At 45.6% G+C, this 23,337-nt stretch overlaps 3 protein-coding genes across 4 annotated transcripts in view; 2 read left to right on the forward strand and 1 right to left on the reverse strand.

The window, feature by feature from the left end:
• The window catches only part of PAIP2 (poly(A) binding protein interacting protein 2), a 20,558-nt gene extending 11,893 nt beyond the window's left edge, over positions 1 to 8,665 (forward strand). For both annotated transcript variants that reach the window (XM_047831404.1, XM_047831329.1), the window contains exons 2-4: positions 3,608 to 3,771; positions 5,169 to 5,348; positions 7,650 to 8,665. In XM_047831404.1, coding sequence (XP_047687360.1) covers positions 3,634 to 3,771; positions 5,169 to 5,348; positions 7,650 to 7,706 — 375 coding nt within the window. In that variant the 5' untranslated portion in view covers positions 3,608 to 3,633 and the 3' untranslated portion in view covers positions 7,707 to 8,665. The remainder of the gene's footprint in view (positions 1 to 3,607; positions 3,772 to 5,168; positions 5,349 to 7,649) is intronic.
• On the forward strand, positions 198 to 2,021 carry LOC125150964 (protein BEX5-like). The gene has a single exon (XM_047831520.1). It carries the CDS (start codon positions 1,488 to 1,490, stop codon positions 1,827 to 1,829), a length of 342 nt encoding a protein of 113 aa, XP_047687476.1. The 5' UTR covers positions 198 to 1,487; the 3' UTR covers positions 1,830 to 2,021.
• SLC23A1 (solute carrier family 23 member 1) lies at positions 5,344 to 22,394 on the reverse strand. The gene is made up of 16 exons (XM_047830567.1): positions 21,870 to 22,394; positions 20,686 to 20,747; positions 19,911 to 20,045; positions 19,291 to 19,448; positions 18,463 to 18,551; positions 18,235 to 18,302; positions 17,873 to 18,054; positions 17,641 to 17,761; positions 17,182 to 17,338; positions 16,732 to 16,879; positions 16,081 to 16,186; positions 15,710 to 15,839; positions 15,467 to 15,610; positions 14,869 to 14,964; positions 12,112 to 12,375; positions 5,344 to 7,111 (listed from the first exon to the last, which is right to left on the reverse strand). Exons 1-15 carry the CDS (start codon positions 21,949 to 21,951, stop codon positions 12,131 to 12,133), a joined length of 1,923 nt encoding a protein of 640 aa, XP_047686523.1. The 5' UTR covers positions 21,952 to 22,394; the 3' UTR covers positions 5,344 to 7,111; positions 12,112 to 12,130.
• Between the last annotated feature and the right edge of the window lie 943 nt (positions 22,395 to 23,337).

A 23,337-nucleotide genomic window follows, 5' to 3' on the forward strand; every position in this document is an offset into this window, starting at 1 on the left:
TTGCCTTTACATGTAGATATAATTTGATTACAGAGGCATATTTATTTAAAATTTTTTAAAGAGACATTTTATTTTATTTTTTTAATGTTTATTTTTGAGAGAGAGAGAGAGAGAGCACAAGCAGGAGAGGAGCAGAAAGAGAGGAAGACCTAGAATCAGAAGCAGGCTTGAGGCTCTGAGCTGTCAGCACAGAGCCCAGTGCGGGGCTTGAACTCACAAGATTGTGAGATCATGACCTGAGCCGAAGTTGGACGCTTAACCGACTGTGCCACCCAGGTGCCCCTGTTTTGCTATTTTTTTGAGAGCACATGCATGCAAGTCGGGGAGAGGTCAATAGAGGGGGTGACAGAGGATCCAAAGCAGGCTCTGCGCTGACAACAGACAGCCCAGTGTGGGGCTCAAACTCACAACCCCGAGATCAAGAGTCACATGCTTTACTGACTAAACTAGCCAGGTGCCCCTTTCTTAGATTCCTTTTATGGATTTAACCTTAAGAGTACGTATGTATAATGAAAACTCATACTATTCATATAATGTGAATTTAGTCTCTTAAGCTGGGGCTGGGGTGTTTATATCCTGAAACACACAGGTATTTTCTGAAATACTGAATACTACTGACAGTAGCATCATGGTAGTGACATCTGTATTTGTTAAGAGGTCCTCAAATATAAGTTACTAAGAACTGCTGCCCTAGTTATTTATTATTGTATACATGTGAAAGAGAAGCAGAGACAGACTGAGATTTATGTGCTAAGGTGTGGGTAGAATGAAAATAATAGAAGGCACTATAAAAGACAGGACAGAAAACAGAGAATGAATATCTTTGATAAAAAAGTTTTAAAAAAATAATGAATTAGGACTGGCAATACATATAGAGCAAGTGCTCCCTGAACCTTACCCAAGGAAAAAACTCTTTGTGGTAGGATGTTTTAGTTTTTAGTGTTTTTCTTGATTATAACTGGAGTAAGAACACCTGAAGTTTTTTAAACTCTATTCTCATATTAGGTATGCTGATTTCTTCCTTTGGCACACGTCACGCTGCTGTTTGAATTTATGTACAAGTGACTCATGTAAACTCATTTTTAGCAATTTCATACTTAATGAATTGGTAGAATATTGTAGAATCTGACCCTTAAGTTTCACACTTTTAGCCAGCAGTGTATCAACTGGTTTAGATCATGTTATCATTTAATGAATAGTATATAAGAAACCCAGTCTACTGTATTAGATATTGTTGTGTTTTTACTCACATAGAAAGAGATTAGATGCTTGAACTAGTTGGAGTCTGGTAGTCCTTTGTGGCTGTGCACCTGCTTGCTGTTGCTTTGAAGGTGGGTGAGTCTATAGCCCCGGGAAGGAAGAAGTCATAAAAGCTGACTTATCCATAACAGGTCTTTAGGTCCATTGGTGCAGCAAATTTCAAGGCTAAGAGAGGAAGACTGCTTCTGATCCCTGTAGGAAGAGGAAGCAGGAAAAGAAATCTCAACATGGAAAAGGTCTCCCAGGAAAGCATAGGAGAAAAGCAGGCTGCAGTGCAGAATGCAGAAGAAGCCCATCCTTTGGGAGGTGGTGAAGGCCAGGAGCCTGGAGTAAATATTAGAACAGGTTGGGCCTCACCTGCCCATGATGTTAGACAGGATATGCCCAATAGGCTTGTCAGTAACCTTGATATGATAGATGGAGTTGATGATGATATGGAACGGTTCATGGAGGAGATGAGAGAGATAAGGAGGAAAATTAGGGAGCTTCATTTGAGGTGCAGTTTGCACATTCTTATAGGACATCCCCCTCATCCTGACCATCGTGATGAGTTTTATCTTATGCCTTGAATGCTGAGGTTAATATTAATAATAAAACCTCCTGCTTCCCAAAGTAACGTTTTCTTGATGTACCCTTTGCTGTGAATCTGGTGTTCTGTCATATTTCTTTCTTTCTTTTTTTTTTTTTTATGTTTATTTTTTTTTGAGACAGAGAGAGACAGGACATGAATGGAGGAGGGTCAGAGAGAGAGAGGGAGACACAGAATCTGAAGCAGGCTCCAGGCTCTGAGCTGTCAGCACAGAGCCCGACGCGGGGCTTGAACTCACGAACCGCAAGATCATGACCTGAGCTGAAGTCGGACACTTAACCGACTGAGCCACCCAGGCGCCCGTCTTTTTTTTTTTTAATAAGTTGTTTGTTTTTGTTTTGTTTTGGAAAGAGAAAACGGGAGGGGCAGAGAGGGGGGGAACAGAGGATCCGAAGTGGGCTGTCGTTTTTCTGTTTGGATATTTCATTTTGAGTTAGTCTGGAAGTTTTTCTGTCAGCAGGGGAGTTTCAGAAACTTGCATGGAAAAGTTTATTACATACTGTGAAGGTAGTAAAGCAGTTTAAAAAGCAGTCTGTAGATAAACTCTCTCATTTAAAAGCATGCATATTGGGGCACCTGGGTGGCTCAGTCACTTAACCATCCAACTGTTGACAGTTGTGAGATTGAGCCCAAAGTTGGGCTCAGCACAGAGTGTGGAACCTGCTTGGGATTCATTCATTATCTCTCTCTCTCTCTCTCTCTCTCTCTCTAAACACTTTAAAAATAGATGCACCTGGGTGGCTCTGTCAGTTGAGAGTTCATCTCTTGGTTTCAGCTCAGGTCATGGGATTGAGCTCCTTGCTTGAGATTCTCTCTCTTCCTCTCTCTCTGCCCCTCTCCCCAGCTTGTGCTCTCTTTCTAAAAAAAAAAAGAAGAAGAAGAAGAATAGCACACACACACACACACACACACACACACACACACACACACACACACATATGAAATTACTTGGCTTGAAAATCATTGTACAGTGGACAGATCCAGACATGGAGAAATTCGACATGGACCCAGAGATACAAAGCAAATAGAGAGTGTGCTATGAAGTCTAGAGATCCACAGCATTCTTTACCTTGGGACTGAGGAACTAAGAGGTTATTAAAAGTCTGTTTTCATTTGCAATCTCTGAGCTTTTTATTTTATTTATTTATTTATTTATTTATTTATTTTTAATGTTTATTTATTTTTGAGACAGAGAGAGACAGAGCATGAATGGGGGAGGGGCAGAGAGGGAGACACAGAATCGGAAGCAGGCTCCAGGCTCTGAGCCATCAGCCCAGAGCCTGACACGGGGCTCGAACTCACGAGCCGCGAGATCGTGACCTGAGCCGAAGTCGGACGCTCAACCGACTGAGCCACCCAGGCGCCCCTCTCTGAGCTTTTTAATATCACCTGTTAAAAGTAGAATTTGCTTTTCATAAAGTCACTTGATTTAGATCTTCCAGACCATGCTTGTTTTATAAAGCAAGAGATATCCAGTATTTAAAAAATTGGTTGATTTGGGAATTACGTTCAAGCTGTTGATTACCGTCATTTGCTGTTACCAGAAAGCACTAGATGAATCTAGGCTATTCTCAGCAATTTCTTAAATATTGGGATCATTTGAGAAAAAAAAAAATGAAACTTTCCACTTGCTTGGTTTATCATGTGCCTTAATACATCATGTGCATGTAATACCTAACCACGATTCCTGGGGATAATAGCTGCTCACTAAGAACCAAAAGAATGACTAACACAATTAACTATTGTTTTTCTTTTAAGGTTAAAAACGACAACTAACGCCAACCATGAAAGATCCAAGTCGCAGCAGTACTAGCCCAAGCATCATCAATGAAGATGTGATTATTAATGGTCATTCTCATGAAGATGACAATCCATTTGCAGAGTACATGTGGATGGAAAATGAAGAGGAATTCAACAGACAAGTTAGTTTTATGTACAAACATACTCTCTCTTTTGTAGCCCATAACAGCCCTCAGTACTTGACCCTGAAGCGTGTTTTATTTCGTCCCTTATATATGAAATATATGGATTAATGTGCCACTACTCCTCTTTTATTTGGATGCTGATTACTACCAGGTTTATCTGCTCACTGAAATAATTTAGGGAGGTTTTTTCAGCATTCCACCCCAGATATTCTTATTCAGGAGGACTAGGGTAGAGCCTAGGAAACTTGTTTTTTAAAAGCTCCAAGATGGGGTGCAACTAGATGGTTTATTTGGTGGATCATGCAACTCTTGATCTCAGGGTTGTGAGTTCGAGCCCCATATTGGGTGTAGAGATTACTTGAAAATAAAACTTAAAAAAATAAAGTTGGTTCCAGTGTACAGTTAGGTTTGGAATCCATTGCCATGCACCAATCAGATTGCTGTTAAAAGAGTAGAAAGCAGGAGGAGATAGTCCTAGCTACTAGGGTACAGAATTGTGTTTCACCTGAGGTTCTCAATCTGATGAGCCTGAAAATCTGCCACCACTGTTCTCTTTAGAGAATGCTCAGACATTGATGAATGTTGTCTTTTATTTCCATATTTCTGGCATCTTTTCCCATCTTTTGTCTAGTTCCTCCCTGATCATGGCTTTGGTAATCAGTAGTCAGCTGGATTTTACCATATCCAGTAATGGATATTCTAGAGTAAAACAGTGTAGTCTTAATTCAGTGAGAATCATTTGGGCTGTTTTTGTTAGTTTGGATTTGTTTTTAATTACCCATGCCTTGACCCTACCCTGTACAGAATTTTAGTCATTTTTGGTTGGGTTTAGGGTTTTCGCAGTTGTAAAGTATCACAGGTAATTACAATAGGCATTCCTCAATGAAAGCACTCCTTTATTTAATACTTCCCCACTTTCTGCTAGGACACATAAAGACAGCAAAACCTTAAACAGATCCTCCCTAGTCTTAGAGTAAACGTTTTTTTTTTCTTGGCACAGGAGCAGAGAAGAAGGTTAAAATAGTGTGTTTTTAAATGCTTTAAATTGCTTTTTTTTTGTTTCTGTTTTTTTGTTTTGTTTTTTTTTGTTTGTTTGTTTTGTTTTTTGAGAGAGGGAGCATGCACATGAGCTGGTGAGGGGCAGAGGAAGAGAGAGAATCCTAACCTAAGCAGGCTCCACGTCCAGCACGGAGCCCAGTGCAGAGAGCTCAATCCTACAATCCTGGGATCATGACCTGAGCCAAAATCAAGAGTTGGATGCTCAGCCAACTGAGCCACCCAGGCACACCTTAAATGCCTTAATTCAGGATATTTTAAATCATTCCTAGTGACACATTCCTAGTGACACATTACCAATTGTGCTATCAGTGATGCTTTATTTATTATAAATCCAGATAGAAGAGGAGTTATGGGAAGAAGAATTTATTGAACGCTGTTTCCAAGAAATGCTGGAAGAAGAAGAGGAACATGAGTGGTTTATTCCAGCTCGAGATCTCCCACAAACTATGGACCAAATCCAAGACCAATTTAATGACCTTGTTATCAGTGATGGCTCTTCTCTGGAAGATCTTGTGGTAAAAAGTTATTTTTCATCTTTTTAAAAAACTAGCTCATCTTTCCCTTAAGTGGAAAAGCCAGCAGTATCTGTTTAACAAGAGTTCTACATTTCTTCCCCTTCAGAAATTGTACTGCTTCTTTCTATGGAAGCAGGGGCCTCTCAGTCTCACTTATGACTTAGAGTGACTTCTGGCAACACCCTGGAGCTAGTCTGAGACTGCTAACCAGACTTCTTGCCACTACTTTTAGTTTTGATAACTATATTACTCTAGGATATTGGTATGTCCATGTGACTTGCCTATACAAAAGTAGCTTGATGAAGAAGTTTTGCTCATTAATTTTTTTCTTAAACATTTGGCGAAATTTGCACATTTTTATCTGAAAGGTGAAAATTTGGAGATTTTTTTTTTTTCCTGCCCCAAGATTTTCATTGAGTTACCCTAACTCCATTTGGAACTGGGATTTCATATGGACTTTTACAAGCTCTTGGCAGAAAAGGAACAAAAACCTATTTACATTTTTACCTACTCTCTATGTCTCATTGCTGGGGACGGTAGGTACATTTGCAGTAAATTTTTTCAGGAATTAAGATAAATAGGCATCAGTGCTAGAATAGAACGTGATGAATCGTTTGCTAAAAGTAAGATAAAATGATCTAAAGTCATAATGGTGACCTTTCTGTCCATATTGACAGTCTCTACTTGCTTTTACAATATAGTTCTCTGGGATTTACTCCTGGATTCACAAATATTTTTTGCAGTTATTTTTTGTTCACTGTGCATTGATTTCCTAACCTGGCGATATATCATAATTACCTGTGAAGGATTAAAACCAAAAATAAGTCCCTTAGCTAGATCCCAGACTTGCAAACCAGTTGTCTAGGCATAAAAAGCATTCCTAGGGCATACTGCCAGCCTGCCCCATCAGGCATTTGGGAACCATTCTTCTAAAGGGCTGTATGGAGAACACTGAAATTTACATTGTAGTACAGATTTGTTGTAGTAAATGACAACCCAGTTGAGCAGATGTGTGATCTCAATAGTTTGTTGTGATATGCTTGCTTATGACTACATTAGTCATTCCACAAATAATCCTGGTTGCTCTGATGAGTGAAGTCCTTTGCTGGTCATAATGTATAACTTTAATCTGGACCCAATACAATTTCATTGTCTAGAAACTGGCTTGTTCTTCTTGGTCTATTTGAGATTATGTTAATTCCTTATCATTCTTTTGTAGCTGCCAAAAGATTGCACATTCAAGAACAATGCTTTTTTTAATTTAAACTTCACACTTTTAAAGTTTAGATAGATTTCCTTTGAGAGAAGTGAGAGTATGTCCTGTCCAAGGAAATGGCTGTATATAAATTATAAAATTAATATTAAATTGTTGCTTCAAGATGTTATTTAATATACTTTGGTCATGAAGTAAGTGGCATAGGGGGATCATATTCAATCTAAAAGCCTACCAGTATTCTGACATTTCAGGCCCTGTAATACATCTTGATTTCTTTTCATCTTTATCAACTATGGTGGAGGCAGATTTCCACCTGTTGTGGAATGTCTGACATGTCTGCTTAGGAAAGTCAAGATTTAGAGATCTAGAATACTGGCTCTTAAAGACTTTGGCCAATTCTTCCTCTAACTGATGCAGAAATAGGGTTCCAAAGAGAGTGACTTATCCAGGCTTTCATAGGAAGTTAGTTTAGAGCAGAGCTGGAATTCCATCTTAGGGTCTTCTCATTCCCCATGTAGTTTTCTTTTCCTTTTACAAACCTTGCTTCCTGTAGTAATTAGAATACAGCAGTTTTAGAAAGACAACTCTATATTTTCAATGAGGATCATAAGCAAAATTAATCCATAAACAATTCCCCAATCCACTTTAATCATCATTTCAATACTTGTTTAATATTTTTGCATAGTATGAAACTGTTAAAATCAAATATTATAGTTAAATGAACAGAATTCCTTATTCAGTGACACCTTTTTAGTTTGTGTGTAGATAGTGGGTTTCTGATTACACTTAAGCAAATTTAATTTCAATTTTTACTTTCTCTTTAGAAGGCTATAAGTTTTCATATATTATGTATGCGTATGTATATATATATATACATACGCATACATAATATATATAGTTTACTTCTGGTTCCTTCTTTCCCTTCTATAGATAAGATTTTTTGGGTTAAGTTTAACCGTACAATTGGAGTTCTTTTGTCTTACGTTTTTTGGAAGATATTTTTGCATGTGGATCTGGGTTGAATGCTTTTGAGTATCTGAAGCCATCTGTTAATGAACTTGATTTTTTATGTACTTATTTTCCAGGTCAAGAGCAATCTGAATCCAAATGCAAAGGAGTTTGTTCCTGGGGTGAAGTACTAAAATATTTGAGTAGACGGGGCCCTCTTTTGGTGGATGTAGCACAATTTCCACACTGTGAAGGCAGTATTAGAAGACTTAATTGTAAAAGCTCTCTCTTGTCACTGTGTTACACTTATGCATTGCCAAAGTTTTGTTAGTCTTGCATGCTTAATAAAAGTGCTGAGACTGTTATTAAGTAATAAGCTGTCAAACATTTACTGAAAATAGAATTGGCCCCATGGCTTGATGTGAAGACAGCGAGGAAAGAAGCACCAGTCAAGATGTAACAAAGCGCCAAATTAAAATGACCTCTAAATCTTCGTGAATTGCCTTTTTTGAGGCTAAACTGGTCCCTGAGCGTTAGCTAACCGTTGTTAATGTCCAAACTTTTTTTTTTTTTTAACGAGTAAATTTAAGTTCAAGTTGTTAGGCAAATTTCTCCGTTCAGACTTACTAAATTTGCATTTGTCACTATCAAGAAGAATTTCCTTTTTCTGAAGAAGGCCTTGTTAATTAATTGGAAACAATTCATTATAGACAAGTAAGTCTTTGGTTACTGAGGTTATAAGGTAATGCTCATGACGAGAACTAACCCTGGCTTTTATGGTATGTTATCACGTAAGAAATGTGAATCCTCCTAGTGTTAGATCTGAGGAAGTATTGCATCTTCTCAGGTGTCACTGCATCATAGCCATGCCTATGTGAAGTGCAACATTTGACCCACCATAATCCAATTGAACAAAGAAATTGTAACATGATTTGAGTGGTGCTTTTCCTTGCTTTGTTAACCATCACTACAATGGTCTGCAGCACAACTTTTCTTTTAACAAAGCTAGAACAGTTTTGGCTTCTTAAACTTCATACTTGGGTAGGTTAAGCTGCCATACGTGTTCAGTGTGAATAGTGTTTAAGTTGAAAATATTGTAAAAAAATTATATTTTTTCAAAAATATTTAAAAAAATAAATAATAGTAGAACTGAGCTGATGGTTGTGTTTATTGGTGCTTGAGTGCAGACTCTCCTGTGGTGATTGATACTCACTGTATTGTGGGTTCAGTACTTCAGGACAACCCTACTGGCAAGAATTGCTAAGAGAGCAGGCTTTATTAAATTCCATAGTGTCAAGTGTGTCATTACGCATGTATCTGTCCAAAATGTAGCAGTAAAACAAACCTGATCTCCCCTTCTGTAAGCCACTGTGATTACCTCAGGCTGCAGTCAGTGTCAGGGCAGTTATGGATGTCCACCTTAAGAAGGTTTTTGGCTAACCAGTGTAATGGTAACCTTACTCTAGTATAATCTCCATTGGCTTCTGCCCTTCACAAGCCGTTGCTGGTCTGATTGGACTCGTTTGCTATTTTGGTTCACCTGGGCCATCCCTGTTTTCCCCTCACAAACTTATTTATATGTTTGTTCCTGAGGTGAAGTATTAAAGGAGTTTGTTCCTGGGGTGAAGTACTTTATTTTGGGATAATCGTTATCTTGGGACAGGCTGTCAACCAACTAGCAATTCCCTGGTTCTACATACAATTCTACCTTATGGCCCTACTCAGTTATGCTTTTCTTGAGTTTGTTGGGCTCAGAATTGAGAAGGCCATATAGTCAGTCTGGTTCACATTCTTTGTGGGGGATCCTTTGGTGTGCCCAAATGCCCCAGTGTTTTTTATTTATTTTTTTTTTTAATTTTTTTTTTCAACGTTTATTTATTTTTGGGACAGAGAGAGACAGAGCATGAACGGGGGAGGGGCAGAGAGAGAGGGAGACACAGAATCGGAAACAGGCTCCAGGCTCTGAGCCATCAGCCCAGAGCCTGACGCGGGGCTCGAACTCCCGGACCGCGAGATCGTGACCTGGCTGAAGTCGGACGCTTAACTGACTGCGCCACCCAGGCGCCCCTCCAGTGTTTTTTAATAGCTACCTTAAAAGACAATAAACAAGTAGGTTGTTGTTTTTTTGTGGTTTGTGGTTTTTTTGTAATCTCAAGCACCTGCCTGGCTCAGTTGGTAGAGCATACAACTCTTGATCTCAGGGTTATGAGTTCAGGCTCCACACTGGGTGCAGAACTTACTTTAAAAACAAAAAATAATCTCTACACCCAACATGGGGCTTGAATTCATGACCCCCAAGAGTCAGATGCTCTACGGACTGAGCCAGCAAGGCACCCCAAAACAAGTGGATTTTTAAGAAACTCTGAAGCAGAAATGATTCTACTTGGCTCTCTTTCTTTTTGGAGCTTTGATACAGCCAGTCCCCTATGTCTCTTAATAGCTAAGTACCACAAGTGGCACAGCTGGCTGCCAAATGTATGAAGCTTACAGATCCTTTTTTCTCTAAGCTTAGACAGGGGCAGATGAGTTCATTTCTACATAATGCCAAATTATCATAGTGCAGTATAACTGGAGATTATAAACTCCAGTAATGATGTAAGCTAATGATTAAGAGCAAAGACTATGGGGCACCCTTCTTCCCCTGCTCACGCTCTTCTCTTTCTCTCTCTTTCTCAAAAATAAATAAACATTAAAAAAAATAGAAGTTCAGTTATTCAAATTAAAAAAAAATTTTTTTTTTAATCTTTATTTTTGAGAGAGAAAGCATGAGCAGGGGAGAAACAGAGAGAGAAGGAGACAACAGAATCTGAAGCAGGCTCCAGGCTCTGAGCTGTCAGTACACAGAGCCCAACGTGGGGCTCGAACCCATGAACTGTGAGATCATGACCTGAGCCGAAGTCGGATGCTTAACTGACTGAGCCACCCAGGCGCCCCACAGTTACTAAAATTACTAAAAAAAAAAAAGCAAAGACTAGCTAGACTTCCTAGATGTGAATCTATTGATCATGGACAAGTCACTTTTCTATGCCTTAGTTTCCACCTCTTTAAAATGGTAGAAATAATGGGGCATATGGCTGGCTCAGTCAGAAAAGCATGTGACTCTTGATCTCAGGGTTGTGAGTTTGAGCCCCACAATGGGTGTAAAGGAGTACAAAAAAAATTTCTTAAATAAAACAGTAGTAATAACAGTATCTATCTTAGGATTGTGTGATTGGTTAATACACATCAAGCACTTAAGATAGTCCTCAGCACATAGAAAGTTCTGTTTAAGTGATTGTTATTATTACTATTAAAAGAGTATTCTAATTTTTTTAAATGTTTATTTTTGAGAGAGAGACAGAGAGAGAGGGAGACGCGGAATCCAAAGCAGGCTCCAGGCTCTGAGCTATCAGCACAGAGCCTGAGGTGGGGCTCGACCCCACCAGCCTCGAGATCATGACCTGAGCCAAAGTCAGATATTTAACCAAATAGCCACCCAGGCATCCCTAGAGTATTCTAATTTTGTTGGAACTTTTTTTTTTCAAATTTTAGTTAAATGCTAGTTAACATACAGTGCAATATTGGTTTCAGGAGTAGAATTCAGTGATTCATCACTAATATACAACACCCAGTGCCCATCCTAATAAGTACCCTCCTTAACACACATCACCCACCTCCCTCTATCAACCCTCAGTTTATTCTCTATTGTTAAGAGTCTCTTATGGTTTGTTTCCCTCTGTCTTTCTCTCCTCCTCCCATATGTTCATGTTTTGTTTCTCCCACATATAAGTGAAATCGTATGGTATTTGTCTTTCTCTGACTTACTTAGCATAATACACTCTAGCTCCTTTTGGAACTTTTCTTGTCAGGGAAACTATACATTAAAACTCCTTAGCTGTTTAACTGGAATCAGACATCGGCATTACAGGTAGAGATGGAAAGTTTCAGAGCATCAGCTATTCCATTTTGAAGCCCTTTGGACAGATCACCCCATTAGGGCCTGTGTGTCATAGTTTTAAGGTAATTGAAGTCATCCTGTTTTGATTTGGGGGTTCTTATTTTATGATCATTATTGAAACAAGGCAGCATATATGAGAGGAGCCCAACGGAGGGCTTGAACTTGCAACCCTGAGATCATGACCTGAGCTGAGATCAAGAGTCAGACGCTTAACCACTGAACCATCCAGGTGCCCCTGAGAGGATTTTTCGTGTTCTTGTGCATTGTCAGTATTTCTCAACCTATTCCATGTCATAAAGTATTATTTTTTTTTTAGCATACTGGAGTGCAAGGATGGGGCTATCTGTGGCTAGAGTTTATGGTTCATGGGCTGCAGTTGACCCATTTCCTGCCTAGATACTCAGACTGCTGAAGGGGTCAGTGTGTCAGCATACTTGTAACTTCTTAGTGACCCACATCAGTTGAGAAGTTCTACTCATTATGAAATAACCAAGGAATTCCATTCAGAATCCATATTTTCACTTTGTGCCCATCTACTTTCCCCTTAAAGACTGTGAAATAGGTCACAAAAGTGGAAATTGAGTAGTTTTGTTTTTCTTTGGTTAAAGCATAAGAATATGACTTTTCAACCCTCCCACAAAAGACCATCTAACACATCCTACCTTTCCTAGAAGTAATTTTTCAGACTTTGGTGCACGCAGACCCAGTATGTATATTATCTGGAGTGTCTTCTGGAACTGGATGCTGGGCTTTTGACCTTGAAAATCCTCTGAAGACTGGGCAGATAGGAATGTATTTCAGAAAGGCAATCCTCTTTACCATGCTCATCCCAATGGGGAAGTCATAGCTCTTGAGGCTGGTAGACATCTCACTGTTGGCATGGGCCCCAGCTTTCCACTGTATTAGACCTCGTTCCTCTGGGCTCCCTGGAAGAGGACAGAGAAATTACCAGGGCCAGCAACCCTCCACTACCTCCCCTTCCCATAACCTAGTCCTAAGGCAGACTTCTGGAATCCATGGTCTTCATTCTCAATTATTTTCTGGGACTGAAAAGTTACTGAATCCACAATTCTCAGCTCCTAAGTTGGCAAGAGCTCGAGGAAACCCTAAAAGGTACTGGTTATACTTAGTATTTATTGTGTATGTATAGTGTACCAGGCTCTGTGCTAAGTGCTTTCATTTCTTTATCTCATTTCTCCAAAACATTCCTGTGGGAAGTATACAGGTACTATTATACAAATTTATATGATGAAGAAACAGGCAGAAAGGTTAAGTAATGGTCAGTTTACATCTCTAGTGTGGAGCTAGTGTGTGCTAAGCTGATGGGGACCAGATAGTGCCCAGACCCGCTTTGGGGCCAAGCAGGGATATTCACAAACACTATAATCATTATTAATATTCAATATTATGATTCCATATTTAGAAAATACACTTGCTTTTATAATACAAACCTCAGAAAGTCAAGCTACTAAGTAAAATCTTTGTTGGTAGTATAGATACATAAAAGATTATTTACATCTAGGGGAGTATTTCTTCAAGAGGCAGGAAAGCAGTGCGTGAGATCTCTGAGGTTTTTACAAGAGGGCTGAGGTTAGAGATGACTGATACAGTGTGAGTAGAAAGAGACTTCCACTAGCCCCACTAGCATTTCTTGAACTAAATTACCCCTCTTAGTTTCTGCTGTGGATGGGGAAAGAAAGAAAATGCAAGGCGGCCCATCAGTAAAATGTACATCACACAGAAGAAAGTTGTATACAGGTAATTCCATGATTAAGGACTGGCTTCTCATTTAATCAGACCTGGGTTTGAATTCAGGTTGGCAATTAGGCAACTTGAATTAGGCAAGTGATTTGATCACTCAGCTTCAGATTTCTCAACAATGCACACTGAAGGACTATTGACGATTATGGAGCTCCTGGGTGGCTCAGTCGGTTGTGTCTAACTCTTTGATTTTGACTCAAGTCACAATCTCACAGTTGGTTGTGCAGCTGAGCCCCTTGTCGGGCTCTGTGCTGACAGCTCAGAGCCTGCTTGGGATTCTCTCTCCTTCTCTGCCCCTCTCCTGCTTGTATGCTCGCATTCTCTCTCTCAAAACAAATATTAAAACAAAAAAGGATTATCGGGCATAACATGTAAAATGATCCCTGGTAGTGATGGTTGCTGATAGGGAGTTGGGTTGAAGGATGGGAATGTGAGAATCTCAGCAAGGCAGTCTGAGGCTATTAAAATCTGAGGTAGCTTAATCCAGCTACCCAAATCACAAAGTCCGTCAGTATACAGTCCAGCTGATGCCCTCTACCTCCTCAGATTCCATGAGCATAGAGGCTGCCACTTCTCTTTCTCATGTCCACAGCCAGCCTTATAAATGGGGAGGAGCGGGTACCACCTGTTAGTCCATGGGGTAACTGCTACCAAGAGTTCTCTCATCATCTGATGCTGTCTGGAATTCCTACAAGTGCCATGGCACTTAGGCCTTGCCTGCCCTCCAACCCTGCAGCTGTGTTCAGGCTGGGAAGTGGTGGGTGATGGAGGGCCATCATCCTTCTACTTCCATCCCTCATCTTCCTGGAATGATGCAGTCTTTAACCTCTGCCTCCATGGGGCTTTCCCTGATCCACCAGATCCCCCAAAACCCTCTACAGAGGCAGTATGGTGCAATTGTTGGGACACAAGTCCTAGACTGCATCAAATGGACTTGGTAAAAATCCCAGATTTGCAACCTGTTAAATCTTCAAATGCTGTGAACTTCGGTAAGTCACTTAACCTCTCTGATTCTGTTTCCTTGTGAAATGGTGTTGATAGTATCTACCAGGATAGTCTTTGAGAATGAAATGAGACACATAGTTTCATGCCTGACCCATAGTAGACGTTTGGTAAACGTTAACTGTGCTTGTTACTCATTAAGCAACTGGTGAGTTTTTATATTTTACAGGGAACATAAACATGAGCCAGGAGGGTTCTCAGGGACTCACTAAGTTATCTTCCACAATCCCTGCAAAAAGCCGTAACATCAAAGAGAAATAAATGTTAGGGGCTCTTCTAGTAGCTAGTATTATTTGGTAGTGGGTGTTGCCAACAAACTGATGCTTCATTTGTATCTGCCCTAATCTAAGAAAGCAAAGGCTACCAAAGGCACCCCTCAACCTGGCTATCAAGAATTGGAAGGAAACAACTCACAGGGCCCCAGAATGACTTCTCTAGACCCATCCTCTTCAAGACCTATGAGGCATGACTGTATCACTGTCTAGCCACTAGTCTCTCCGTCCAGCCAGTGGGCACTCCACCAGCCCAAACTTCCTGTTTCTCCTTGCACGCCCTGCATTGCATGGGTCCTGGCCACACTTCTGATTGAGGGACCATTTGTTAGAGTGCATGTGAGCCCAGCCTAGTTCTGTTTCCCTCCCAGAGGTGACCCATACCTGGCACTGTGTTGTCCAGTATGAAAGCGAGGCACCCACCCACAAACATCTCTGTGGTCAGCAGCACAGTCAGAATCTGGTCCACTTCAGGAATGCCTGTGGAATAGGTCAAGGGCCAGTGGACATCTTGGCCTCACCTGAAGACCAGAGCTCAGGGACTTTCTCCCCACTTGTGGAGTTTACTGACTTCCTTGAGTGGGCAGGGAGATGAAGTGGTACAAACCCCAACTTTCTAACCTATCTGTACCCTGTCCCACCCTTGGATTCAAATCCCAGTTTTGCCAATTGCTACTTGGGACAAATCATTTAACTTCTCTGAGCCTCACTTTCCTCTTCTGTAAGGTGGAAATGATAATACTATCTGTCTCCTGGAGCTGTTGTGAATATTAAATGAGCACATGTAAAGCTCCATAGCTGTCCATAGAAAGTGTCTTAGTAAAGGACAGTTGCTAATCACTTCTCAGCTTCTGGTTCACATCTAGAGTTGGGCAGGATTTGTGGTTCTGTCCTATGGTGCCTTTAACCGAGGGAGCTGTGCCCAGAGTCGAGCCCACCATACCTCCCCTATCGACCGAGATACTCAGACTAGCGGAGGCACCTGTGTTGATGACGCCGGGGTTGGACTCTAGGTAATTGGGCAGCGTGAGCCCGAAGAACATGGAAAATCCGAGCACGAACAGGTTGCGAGAGGAGTTCATGTCCACGAACTGCAAGTTGGATAGCCCCACAGCCGTAATCATGCCTGAGGGCGCAAGAGAACTGCTGAAGGCGTCCCTCAGGCCCGATGGGCTCCACCACTCCGCGACCGCGCAGAGACCCACGGCGCACACGCGGCACTCACCGAAAAGGGTGCAGAACATGCCCCCCAGGATGGGGTCAGGGAGCGAGGCAAAAAGGGCGGTGAATTTGCCAACAGTGCCCAGGACTAGCATGATGCCCGCACCATATTGCACCACGCGCCGGCTGCCCACCTGCAAGGGAGTCGGGGGGCAGGGTTAGACTCCAGGCGCGAAGCCTGACGGGATGAGTCGAGAGGACAGGAAGGTGGGCGGGGCCTGTTATAAAAGTGAGCACAAAAGGGCCGGGGCTTGCTGCGGGGCGGGACCTCTCGAAGACAGGGCGTGGCTAGGCCAAAGTGGGGGAAGCTTGGGGCAAGTCTGTGGCACAGGGAATGGGGGTGGGGCTTTGTGCCGCTCCGGCTTGTCTTGGCACCTTGGTAATCCCTAGAACGCCAATGTTGGGGCTAGACGAGGTGGATCCGTTGCCTGTGCCCAGCAGACCTGCGATAATGCAGCAGATGCCTTCCGTGAAGATGCCCCTATAAGGAAAGGGTGAGTTTGGGCCTCGGTCCAGCCTCTGCCCTGACTTATGCCCTTCCATCACCCTGGGTGGGCTGCTCGCCTTCCTGGGGACTGGGCAAGCTGCAACTATCTGTCCGTAGTACTCCCCACTCCAGGCCAGAGGTGGGTCTGGGAGCCAAGAGCCCACGTCCGAGCGCTAGTCCCAGGGCCCTGGAACTTACTCCCTTAGGTGACTCTGGGCTTCAATTTCCTCATCTGTAAAATGGGCATAATAAGGGTACCTTGTCTCACAGAGTCGTTAGATTGCATAAGAGAATACACATGGAGGGCTATGTACATGAAAGGCTGTTAATGACCGCAGTTTCCCTTAGGCATCTTTATCTCAACTACTGGTGATAGAGTGAGTGATGTGAGTATTCCATTTCATAAGTAAGGAGAATGAGATCTGGAAAGTATTAGTGACTTGACCAACTCCACACCTTTGAGATTCAACCTTGTCCCTACATTTGCTTCCTGAATGGCCCCTGAGGGATCAGATATTGGAGAGGGCAGGTGGCCATACCTGTTGATAGCATGTACTGGAGGGGGTGGTGCACCAGCCAGGCGGGCACAAGCATAGTAATCTCCGATGGACTCAATGATGCCGGCCAGTGTGGCACTGAACATTCCCAGGACAGCAGCCGCAGTCACTGTGGGCAGGCCCCACTGACCTGGATAGGGAGGGAGAAGGGAGGATGGGTGCAGTAACCTCTGGGATGCAGGGAGTGGACAAGACAGTATGTGGGGGTTAAGATGTCTCACGCTGGGGTGGGAGCTATACAGTTGTGGGAGCTTATTTGGGATCACTCAGAGTCATGAAGCTGGAGTGAGGCTTTGAGGAAAATACCACTCTGCCTGCCACACTATAAATGTACAGCTAATGCCAAGTGCATCACTGGCTGCGTTGGGATCATCAGGGACCATCATGGATGGTCTTAGCTGGAAGCGGAAGGGCCCAGGTGGGGTGTCTCACAGGGGTAGGGGATGCGGATCCAGGGCGCAATAGCCATGATGTCCCCTCGGGCGTCCGTTCGTGCCTGGAATCCATAAGCTGTGGGGTCTGAGGGCAGCACATTCGTCAGGGTCAGGATATAGCAGAGCAGCCACACGGTCATGATGGCCAGCACAATCTGAAGTGGGGTGGGGTGAGGGGAGCATTGAGGGCCCTGGAAGTCTTGGTCCAGGCTAAGCAGCCCCTACCGCAGCCCTAGCTCCAGCTCCAGCCCCAGCCCCAGCCCCAGCCCTAGCCTTCGCCCCCACACCAGCTCAGACCTGGACCCCAATACCTACTCTAGCCGCTGACTGGGACCTCACCTGTGCTCTGGCTCTAGCTCCTCTGCTGTCCTGGACCTGACCGCCCCCCGACCTTTGCCCTGGCCCCAGGTCCATCCCCTGCCCTAGTCCCAGCCCCAGCTGTCTGTCAGCTCCTCACAGGAAACATCTTGAAGATCTGGATGCGGAAGAGAGTGAGGCCTTTGCCCCAACGGTAGACAGGCAGCAGGAAGGTGAGGTTACGCAGGTACTGGGAGAAGAGGACGATCAGGAGAATGGAACTGGGGGCAGAGGCACAAAGGAAAGATGGCTGGTAGGCTGGACTGGGGCCAGGACACGAAAGGGGTGAAAGGGCTGGGGCTGGGAAAGGATCAGGCTTAATGCCTGCTCACCAAGCTGAGATGCCCCAGTGGGAGCCAGCTCGGTCGCCAGCAGCTTGGAAGACAGAGAGGCCAATGAGGGAGACCGTGGGGGTGACCGTGAGAGGCCCTATGTAGCTGAGCAGGGCCCCGGGCAGCCCCATCAGCCCGATCACCACCTCCACCATGCTGGATACCATGATTGCACCCTGGACCTGGAAAAGCAAATAATGGTACTATAAGTCACTGTTTAGAGGCTATGACCTCTACATTAAAAAAAAAAAAGAAAAAAGGTCCTGGACCACCTCCTTGAATCCTCCAACTCATCATTGGCCCTCACTCCCAACTAGCCCCCTACTCAGGTCCAGATCTCTTCTACCCAGGTACAAACCCACCTCACATATCCGTGGGTGCCAGATATGAGAAGTGTTCAGGGGAAGACTCCAGTTACCGTAGATCTCCTCTGGGATCAGAGACAGGGACACACACATAGCCAGGGAACACAGAGAAGAAGAGAAGGTGCTGCCATGAATGCAGTCTGGTGTCTGGACTCAGGACAGTCGCCCAGACTTCCAGGCCCCTGGGCCTCCCCTCTCCAGCACAGACCCCAGAAGTGTGCCCACCTTCTGGGGGGCATTTCCATCTCTCCAGGCCCAGGATGGCTTTCGCTGGGACCAGAAATGCAAAGGCGCTGGCCTGGAACAGCGGCAGCCTGGAAGGAGAGGCAAAGAGCAACAGGGCAGGGCCAGGGGAGGGCAGGGACACAGAGACAGCAGAGATGGGGAGAGAGGGGCACAGAGAGAAGGAAAGAAAGAATCACATCCAGGGACAGAGACACAGGGACAAGGGCAGGGCAAAGCTGAGAGAAGTCGCTGTGGCCCCAGGCAGGCCTCTAACGTTTTGGGGGCCCAAGGGAGAAAACAAATCCAGTCTCTGGCCTACAACATGCTCCCTTTGCTTCCCAACCCCTTCCTGCACTGTGAGGGGCCACGTACAGGGAAGCAAACAGCTCAGCTCTTGCATCCAAGCCCCACTCACAACCTTCCTCCATCCCCCCATCACAAAAACAACCATCTTGTGGCCACCCAAGCCTAGAGCTGTGCACACAGGGGCAGGGGCCCCTGGACAACAGGCCACTGAAGAAGCCCACACAGGCCCTAAAAGGGAGGAGTGGGTGGTCCTGATTACCCAGAGTAGGGCTTCACAGGAGGAGAGCCCAGCTAGGGTATATTCCCTTAAACCTGCAGACTTCTCGCCTTTGAGGAACGTCAGGGGCCTAACGTGGGATCCCAGCTTCCGGGCTCTAAGGCTGGCTTGGGAGTAGGAGTATCAGGTGGTGACAGATAGCAGCTTTTCCCCCCAAAGAAACAGCCCTCAGAGAAAACACCTTCTCCCACTGTGTGGATCACTGTGTGTGTTAAGGGTGGGGAGGCAGAGGCAGGACAGCTCACCGGATGCCCAGTGTGGTCTGGATGAGGGTGGTGATGCCCACGCAGGTGAAGATAGTACCGATGAGTTGGCTGACCATGTACTGGTCTCGGCCCACACACAGTGCCTCAGCCAGGAGGAAGGGCACAGCAATGGTGCCACTGAAGCATGTCAAGTAATGCTGGGGGATGGTGGGGGCGGGGGGGAGAGTGTATGAGGTGGGGCCCATAGGGCTCAAAGGGAAACAGGGGCGTCCTAACCATCCTTATGCCTGCCTCCGTGGGCCTGAACCCATGCTGCCCCTGGCAGCTCACCCAGGGCTGATACTCCTGCAAGGGATTCCCAGAGACCTACGCCTCACCTCTCTCTGGGTTAGTAATCTGCCTCCAAGTTATTCCTGTGGCTTCAGTGGAGTGAGTCCTCTTCCCTGTGACTGCCACTCTGCCTGGCAGGTGACATGTTGCTGGGGATAATCTCTCGGGCTCCATCAGACCCCCTCCCCACCCCTGCTTGGTGACCGTCACTGTTGCTGACCTTAGGTTTCTCTTCCTGTTACCCAAGATAAACTTGTTGGCCCGGAAAGGGGTGGGGATTCTGGGGAGCATGCAGAGTGGGGGTGGGGAAGCCCTCCCGAGAAGCCCACCTGGAAGCCCAGCAGAATGCACAGGTACCAGGGTGGCACATCCTCAATCTTGTACAACATGTCAAACTTGGGTTCTGTAGGCAGGGACATCGTGGGATCCCTCGTGGAGGTCCCTGCTGAGCCCAGGGACTCATGCTGGGGCAGCAGAGAGAAGGAACTCAGGGTGGAGTGATGAGGACCAGCTAAGTCCATTCTGCTCCAGAATCAATCAGGTAGCCCAAGTGGCTGTCAGATCCTCAGAAAGAGGTCCAAACCACACCCTCCCTCTCGGTTCAGCCACCCAACTGCCACTTGGCCTGGCTACTCCCTGCTCGCTCTTCACATTCCTTTGTGCAGGGATGAGTCCACTCTGCTGGCTCCTGGAGGGCTTGGGACCAGGGCATTCCAACCAAGGGGATGGGCCCCTAAGTCAGAATGCCTTGGGGAGCAACAGAGGAGGGGACCAAGAAGGCTGAAGTCTGTGGACAGGCCCTCTTGGGCACACTGTGGTTTCACTCTTGCCCCCTTGGAGGTCCTCGGGGTTTCCCTGGCAGTGGGAGAGGTTGGGTCCCTGCTGGCCCTCAAGCTGGAGTCCGCTAGTCCTAAAGCTGATGACCCCTGCACCCACTGCCACCCACACACCATCCCCCAATTGCTACGTTCAGCTTGGGATAGTCACTCTCGATCAAGTTCATCAGAACTTTTGTCTCTTGCTTCCCGGGGAGAAGGCCTAGGAAGGCTCTCTAGCTCCCACCCAACCCTGCCCCCCACCCAGGTCCCACCCGTTCCCCAGCACCTGTGTCTGGCCCTCGGGGTCCTCCTGGGCCCTCATCTTTGGGGCACAGGTGTGAGCGGTTCCTGAGGAAAAGAGGGGATTGGCTTTACGAAGGCCAAGAAGGACTTTAGTCCACACATCAGACATTGTTTGAAGTAAATCTGTAACCAGATCCCCAGCTCTGATTGCGAAAGGAGGACCTGGGCGGAGATAACGTATTAACTCTGGCCATGGTGGTAAAGGCCACCCAAGCCTCTGCCGTCTGAGCACGCCCTTCCCTGACTGCACCTGAGCCTGGGCATGGGACCTGTTCTTGTTTCCAAGAGAGGGTCAGAGTGCTGGTGAGGGGTGGGCAGTCTGGGAAGTTTACCAACCCCAGGGTGAGGTGGTAGTAGTGGGGGGCATTTACTAGGTCACACTCTGAACAAGACACTTCCTCCCCACTTATTAATAACAAGTTAATAATTATCATTACCATAATCACTGTCTTTAATGAGGAATGACTGTATGCCAAGCAATTGCTATGTACTGCCGTGTTTAACCCCAGGCACTAGGCGGTATTAACCTCTTTTATAGCTGAAGAAACAGATCTAGGAGATGTGATCTGACCAAGGCCACATAGGTGCATGATTTTAGAAAAACATTCCAAAAACTCAGGTTGGCCTGAACTCCGGAGCTCATGCTATAAATCAGCCATTAAATTTGATAAAGGCCTGCCCTTTATCAACCTGCCCTTTATCAATTTGATAAAGGCCTGCCCACACAACCACTAATTCCTCAGTTTCTCAGAGGCCCAAAACAGATGGGCCAGCCTTGCCTGTTCCCTATGTCAAGACAATGATTCCCTTCCCCTCCCGGGCAGGACTGGCTACATAATTCACAGGCCGCTGTGCAAAATGAAAATTTGGGACCCCTGTTCCAAAAGCATTATGAATTTTAACACAGCAGTAGTAGAATATTAAACCAAATATAAGGCCTTTCTAAGCACTGGGCTCTGTGTGAGTGCATGTCACTGAAACCTGCCCTCGACTCAGCCTGTCTTCTCCTCCTGGCAGGCCTACCAGCCTGATCATGGGACCTGGGGGCTAAAGGTGGTTGGGAGGGTCTGAGGAGCTGAGGCTCTTCAGCTGGTGGGGATGGACCTAAAGTTCCTGGTTCTGCTTCCCTCTGGGCTGCCCAGCCCCAGCCCCCCAGGGCCCACCTACTTCTGGGTTGCTGTGCCCACGGCCAGGCCCTGTTCCAAGGACCCACAGGCAGCAGTGCTCTCCACCTGGGCAGCAGCTTCATCCCACAGCCGTGATCCCACAGCTTCTCCAGTCCCCAGCTGTTCCTCTGTCTGCCTATCTTCTCCTCTCCCTTCTTGGCTCTTGCTGCCAGGTTTCCCAAAGTCGTCTGACCAGTTTGAAGCTTCCAAACTTCTCCTTAGCATTTTCCTCCCCACCTGCCTCTCTCCACCCCAGTACTCCCCAGGGGGCTATGGAGACTGAGCTCCACCCCTTACACTTAGGTGCACAAGTCCCACAGACATTCAGTTCAACCCAGCCACATGCCACACACACAGAAACAAGGCAGATATGTTGTACATGGTTTCAGGTACACAAACAAATGGATCCACTGCACTCAGACTGTGCTGCAGTGTATCTAAATCACTCCATGTAGGGGCGCCTGGGGGGCTCAGTCGGTTGAGCGTCCAACTTCGGCTCAGGTCATGATCTCACAGTCAGTGGGTTCTAGCCCCTCGTCGGGCTCTGTGCTGACAGCTCAGAGCCTGGAGCCTGTTTCAGATTCTGTGTCTCCCTCTCTCTCTGCCCTTCCCCTGTTTGCGCTCTGTCTCTGTCTCAAGAATAAATAAACATTAGGAAAAAAAAAAAAACTTAAAAAAAAATAAATAAATCACTCCATGTAATCACAGGGCCACACAGATCCATGTCATAGGATCCCATCTCCACACCCAATACACTGGCAGCTCAGCTGGTTCCTTGGGCCCTGGCTCTCTTCCTGGTGACTAGGGGTTCTCTCCTGGGGTGAAGGCTAGGGAGGAGGGGCCTCAGGCAGATAGGGACCAGGTAATGGAATGTAGGGGACCAGGCTGCAGTATAGCTCATAAAATCTGGAGGGGTCAGGTCCTGCCTGGGGCACCCCTATTCCTCCAGCAATGACTTCCCCCCCAATTCCCCAAATCTGAATCCCCTCCCAGCCCTGTCACTACTCAAACTTGGACTTGGTTTGAGCCTCTTTTATTTTCTAAGCCTTGGTTTCGGTGTCTGTCAACTGGGGATTAGAGTGTCTGTTCTGTCCACCTCCCAGGGCTTCAGCAGATCAGAGAGACACCCGCAAAAGAAACTACAAGGTATAGCACTGCCTGCCCACAGGTTCCCAGACTTAGGTGGGGCCCAGGTGGAACCACTTCCTCCATTGCTAAGGAAAGGTCTCAGGCCAGAAGAATTTCTGGGGAGAGCAGGACTTAGAATCAAGATACTGAATCCAGCACGTTCCAGGAACCCTGCCCTCCCCAGTCCCAGGCAGACACCTAGGGCTCAATCATGCCAGCTAGGGTCAGAGGTAGAGTCCGGAAACTGAGCAGCTGCTGGGCATAGACCCAGTTAGACCAGTGTTCAGGGAGGGGCACAGATAGCAGAGTGCTAGGTAGGTGTGTCCACAGGTAGTCTGCTC

The sequence above is a fragment of the Prionailurus viverrinus genome, chromosome A1 (assembly GCF_022837055.1).
Source record: "Prionailurus viverrinus isolate Anna chromosome A1, UM_Priviv_1.0, whole genome shotgun sequence".
Lineage (NCBI taxonomy): Eukaryota > Metazoa > Chordata > Mammalia > Carnivora > Felidae > Prionailurus > Prionailurus viverrinus.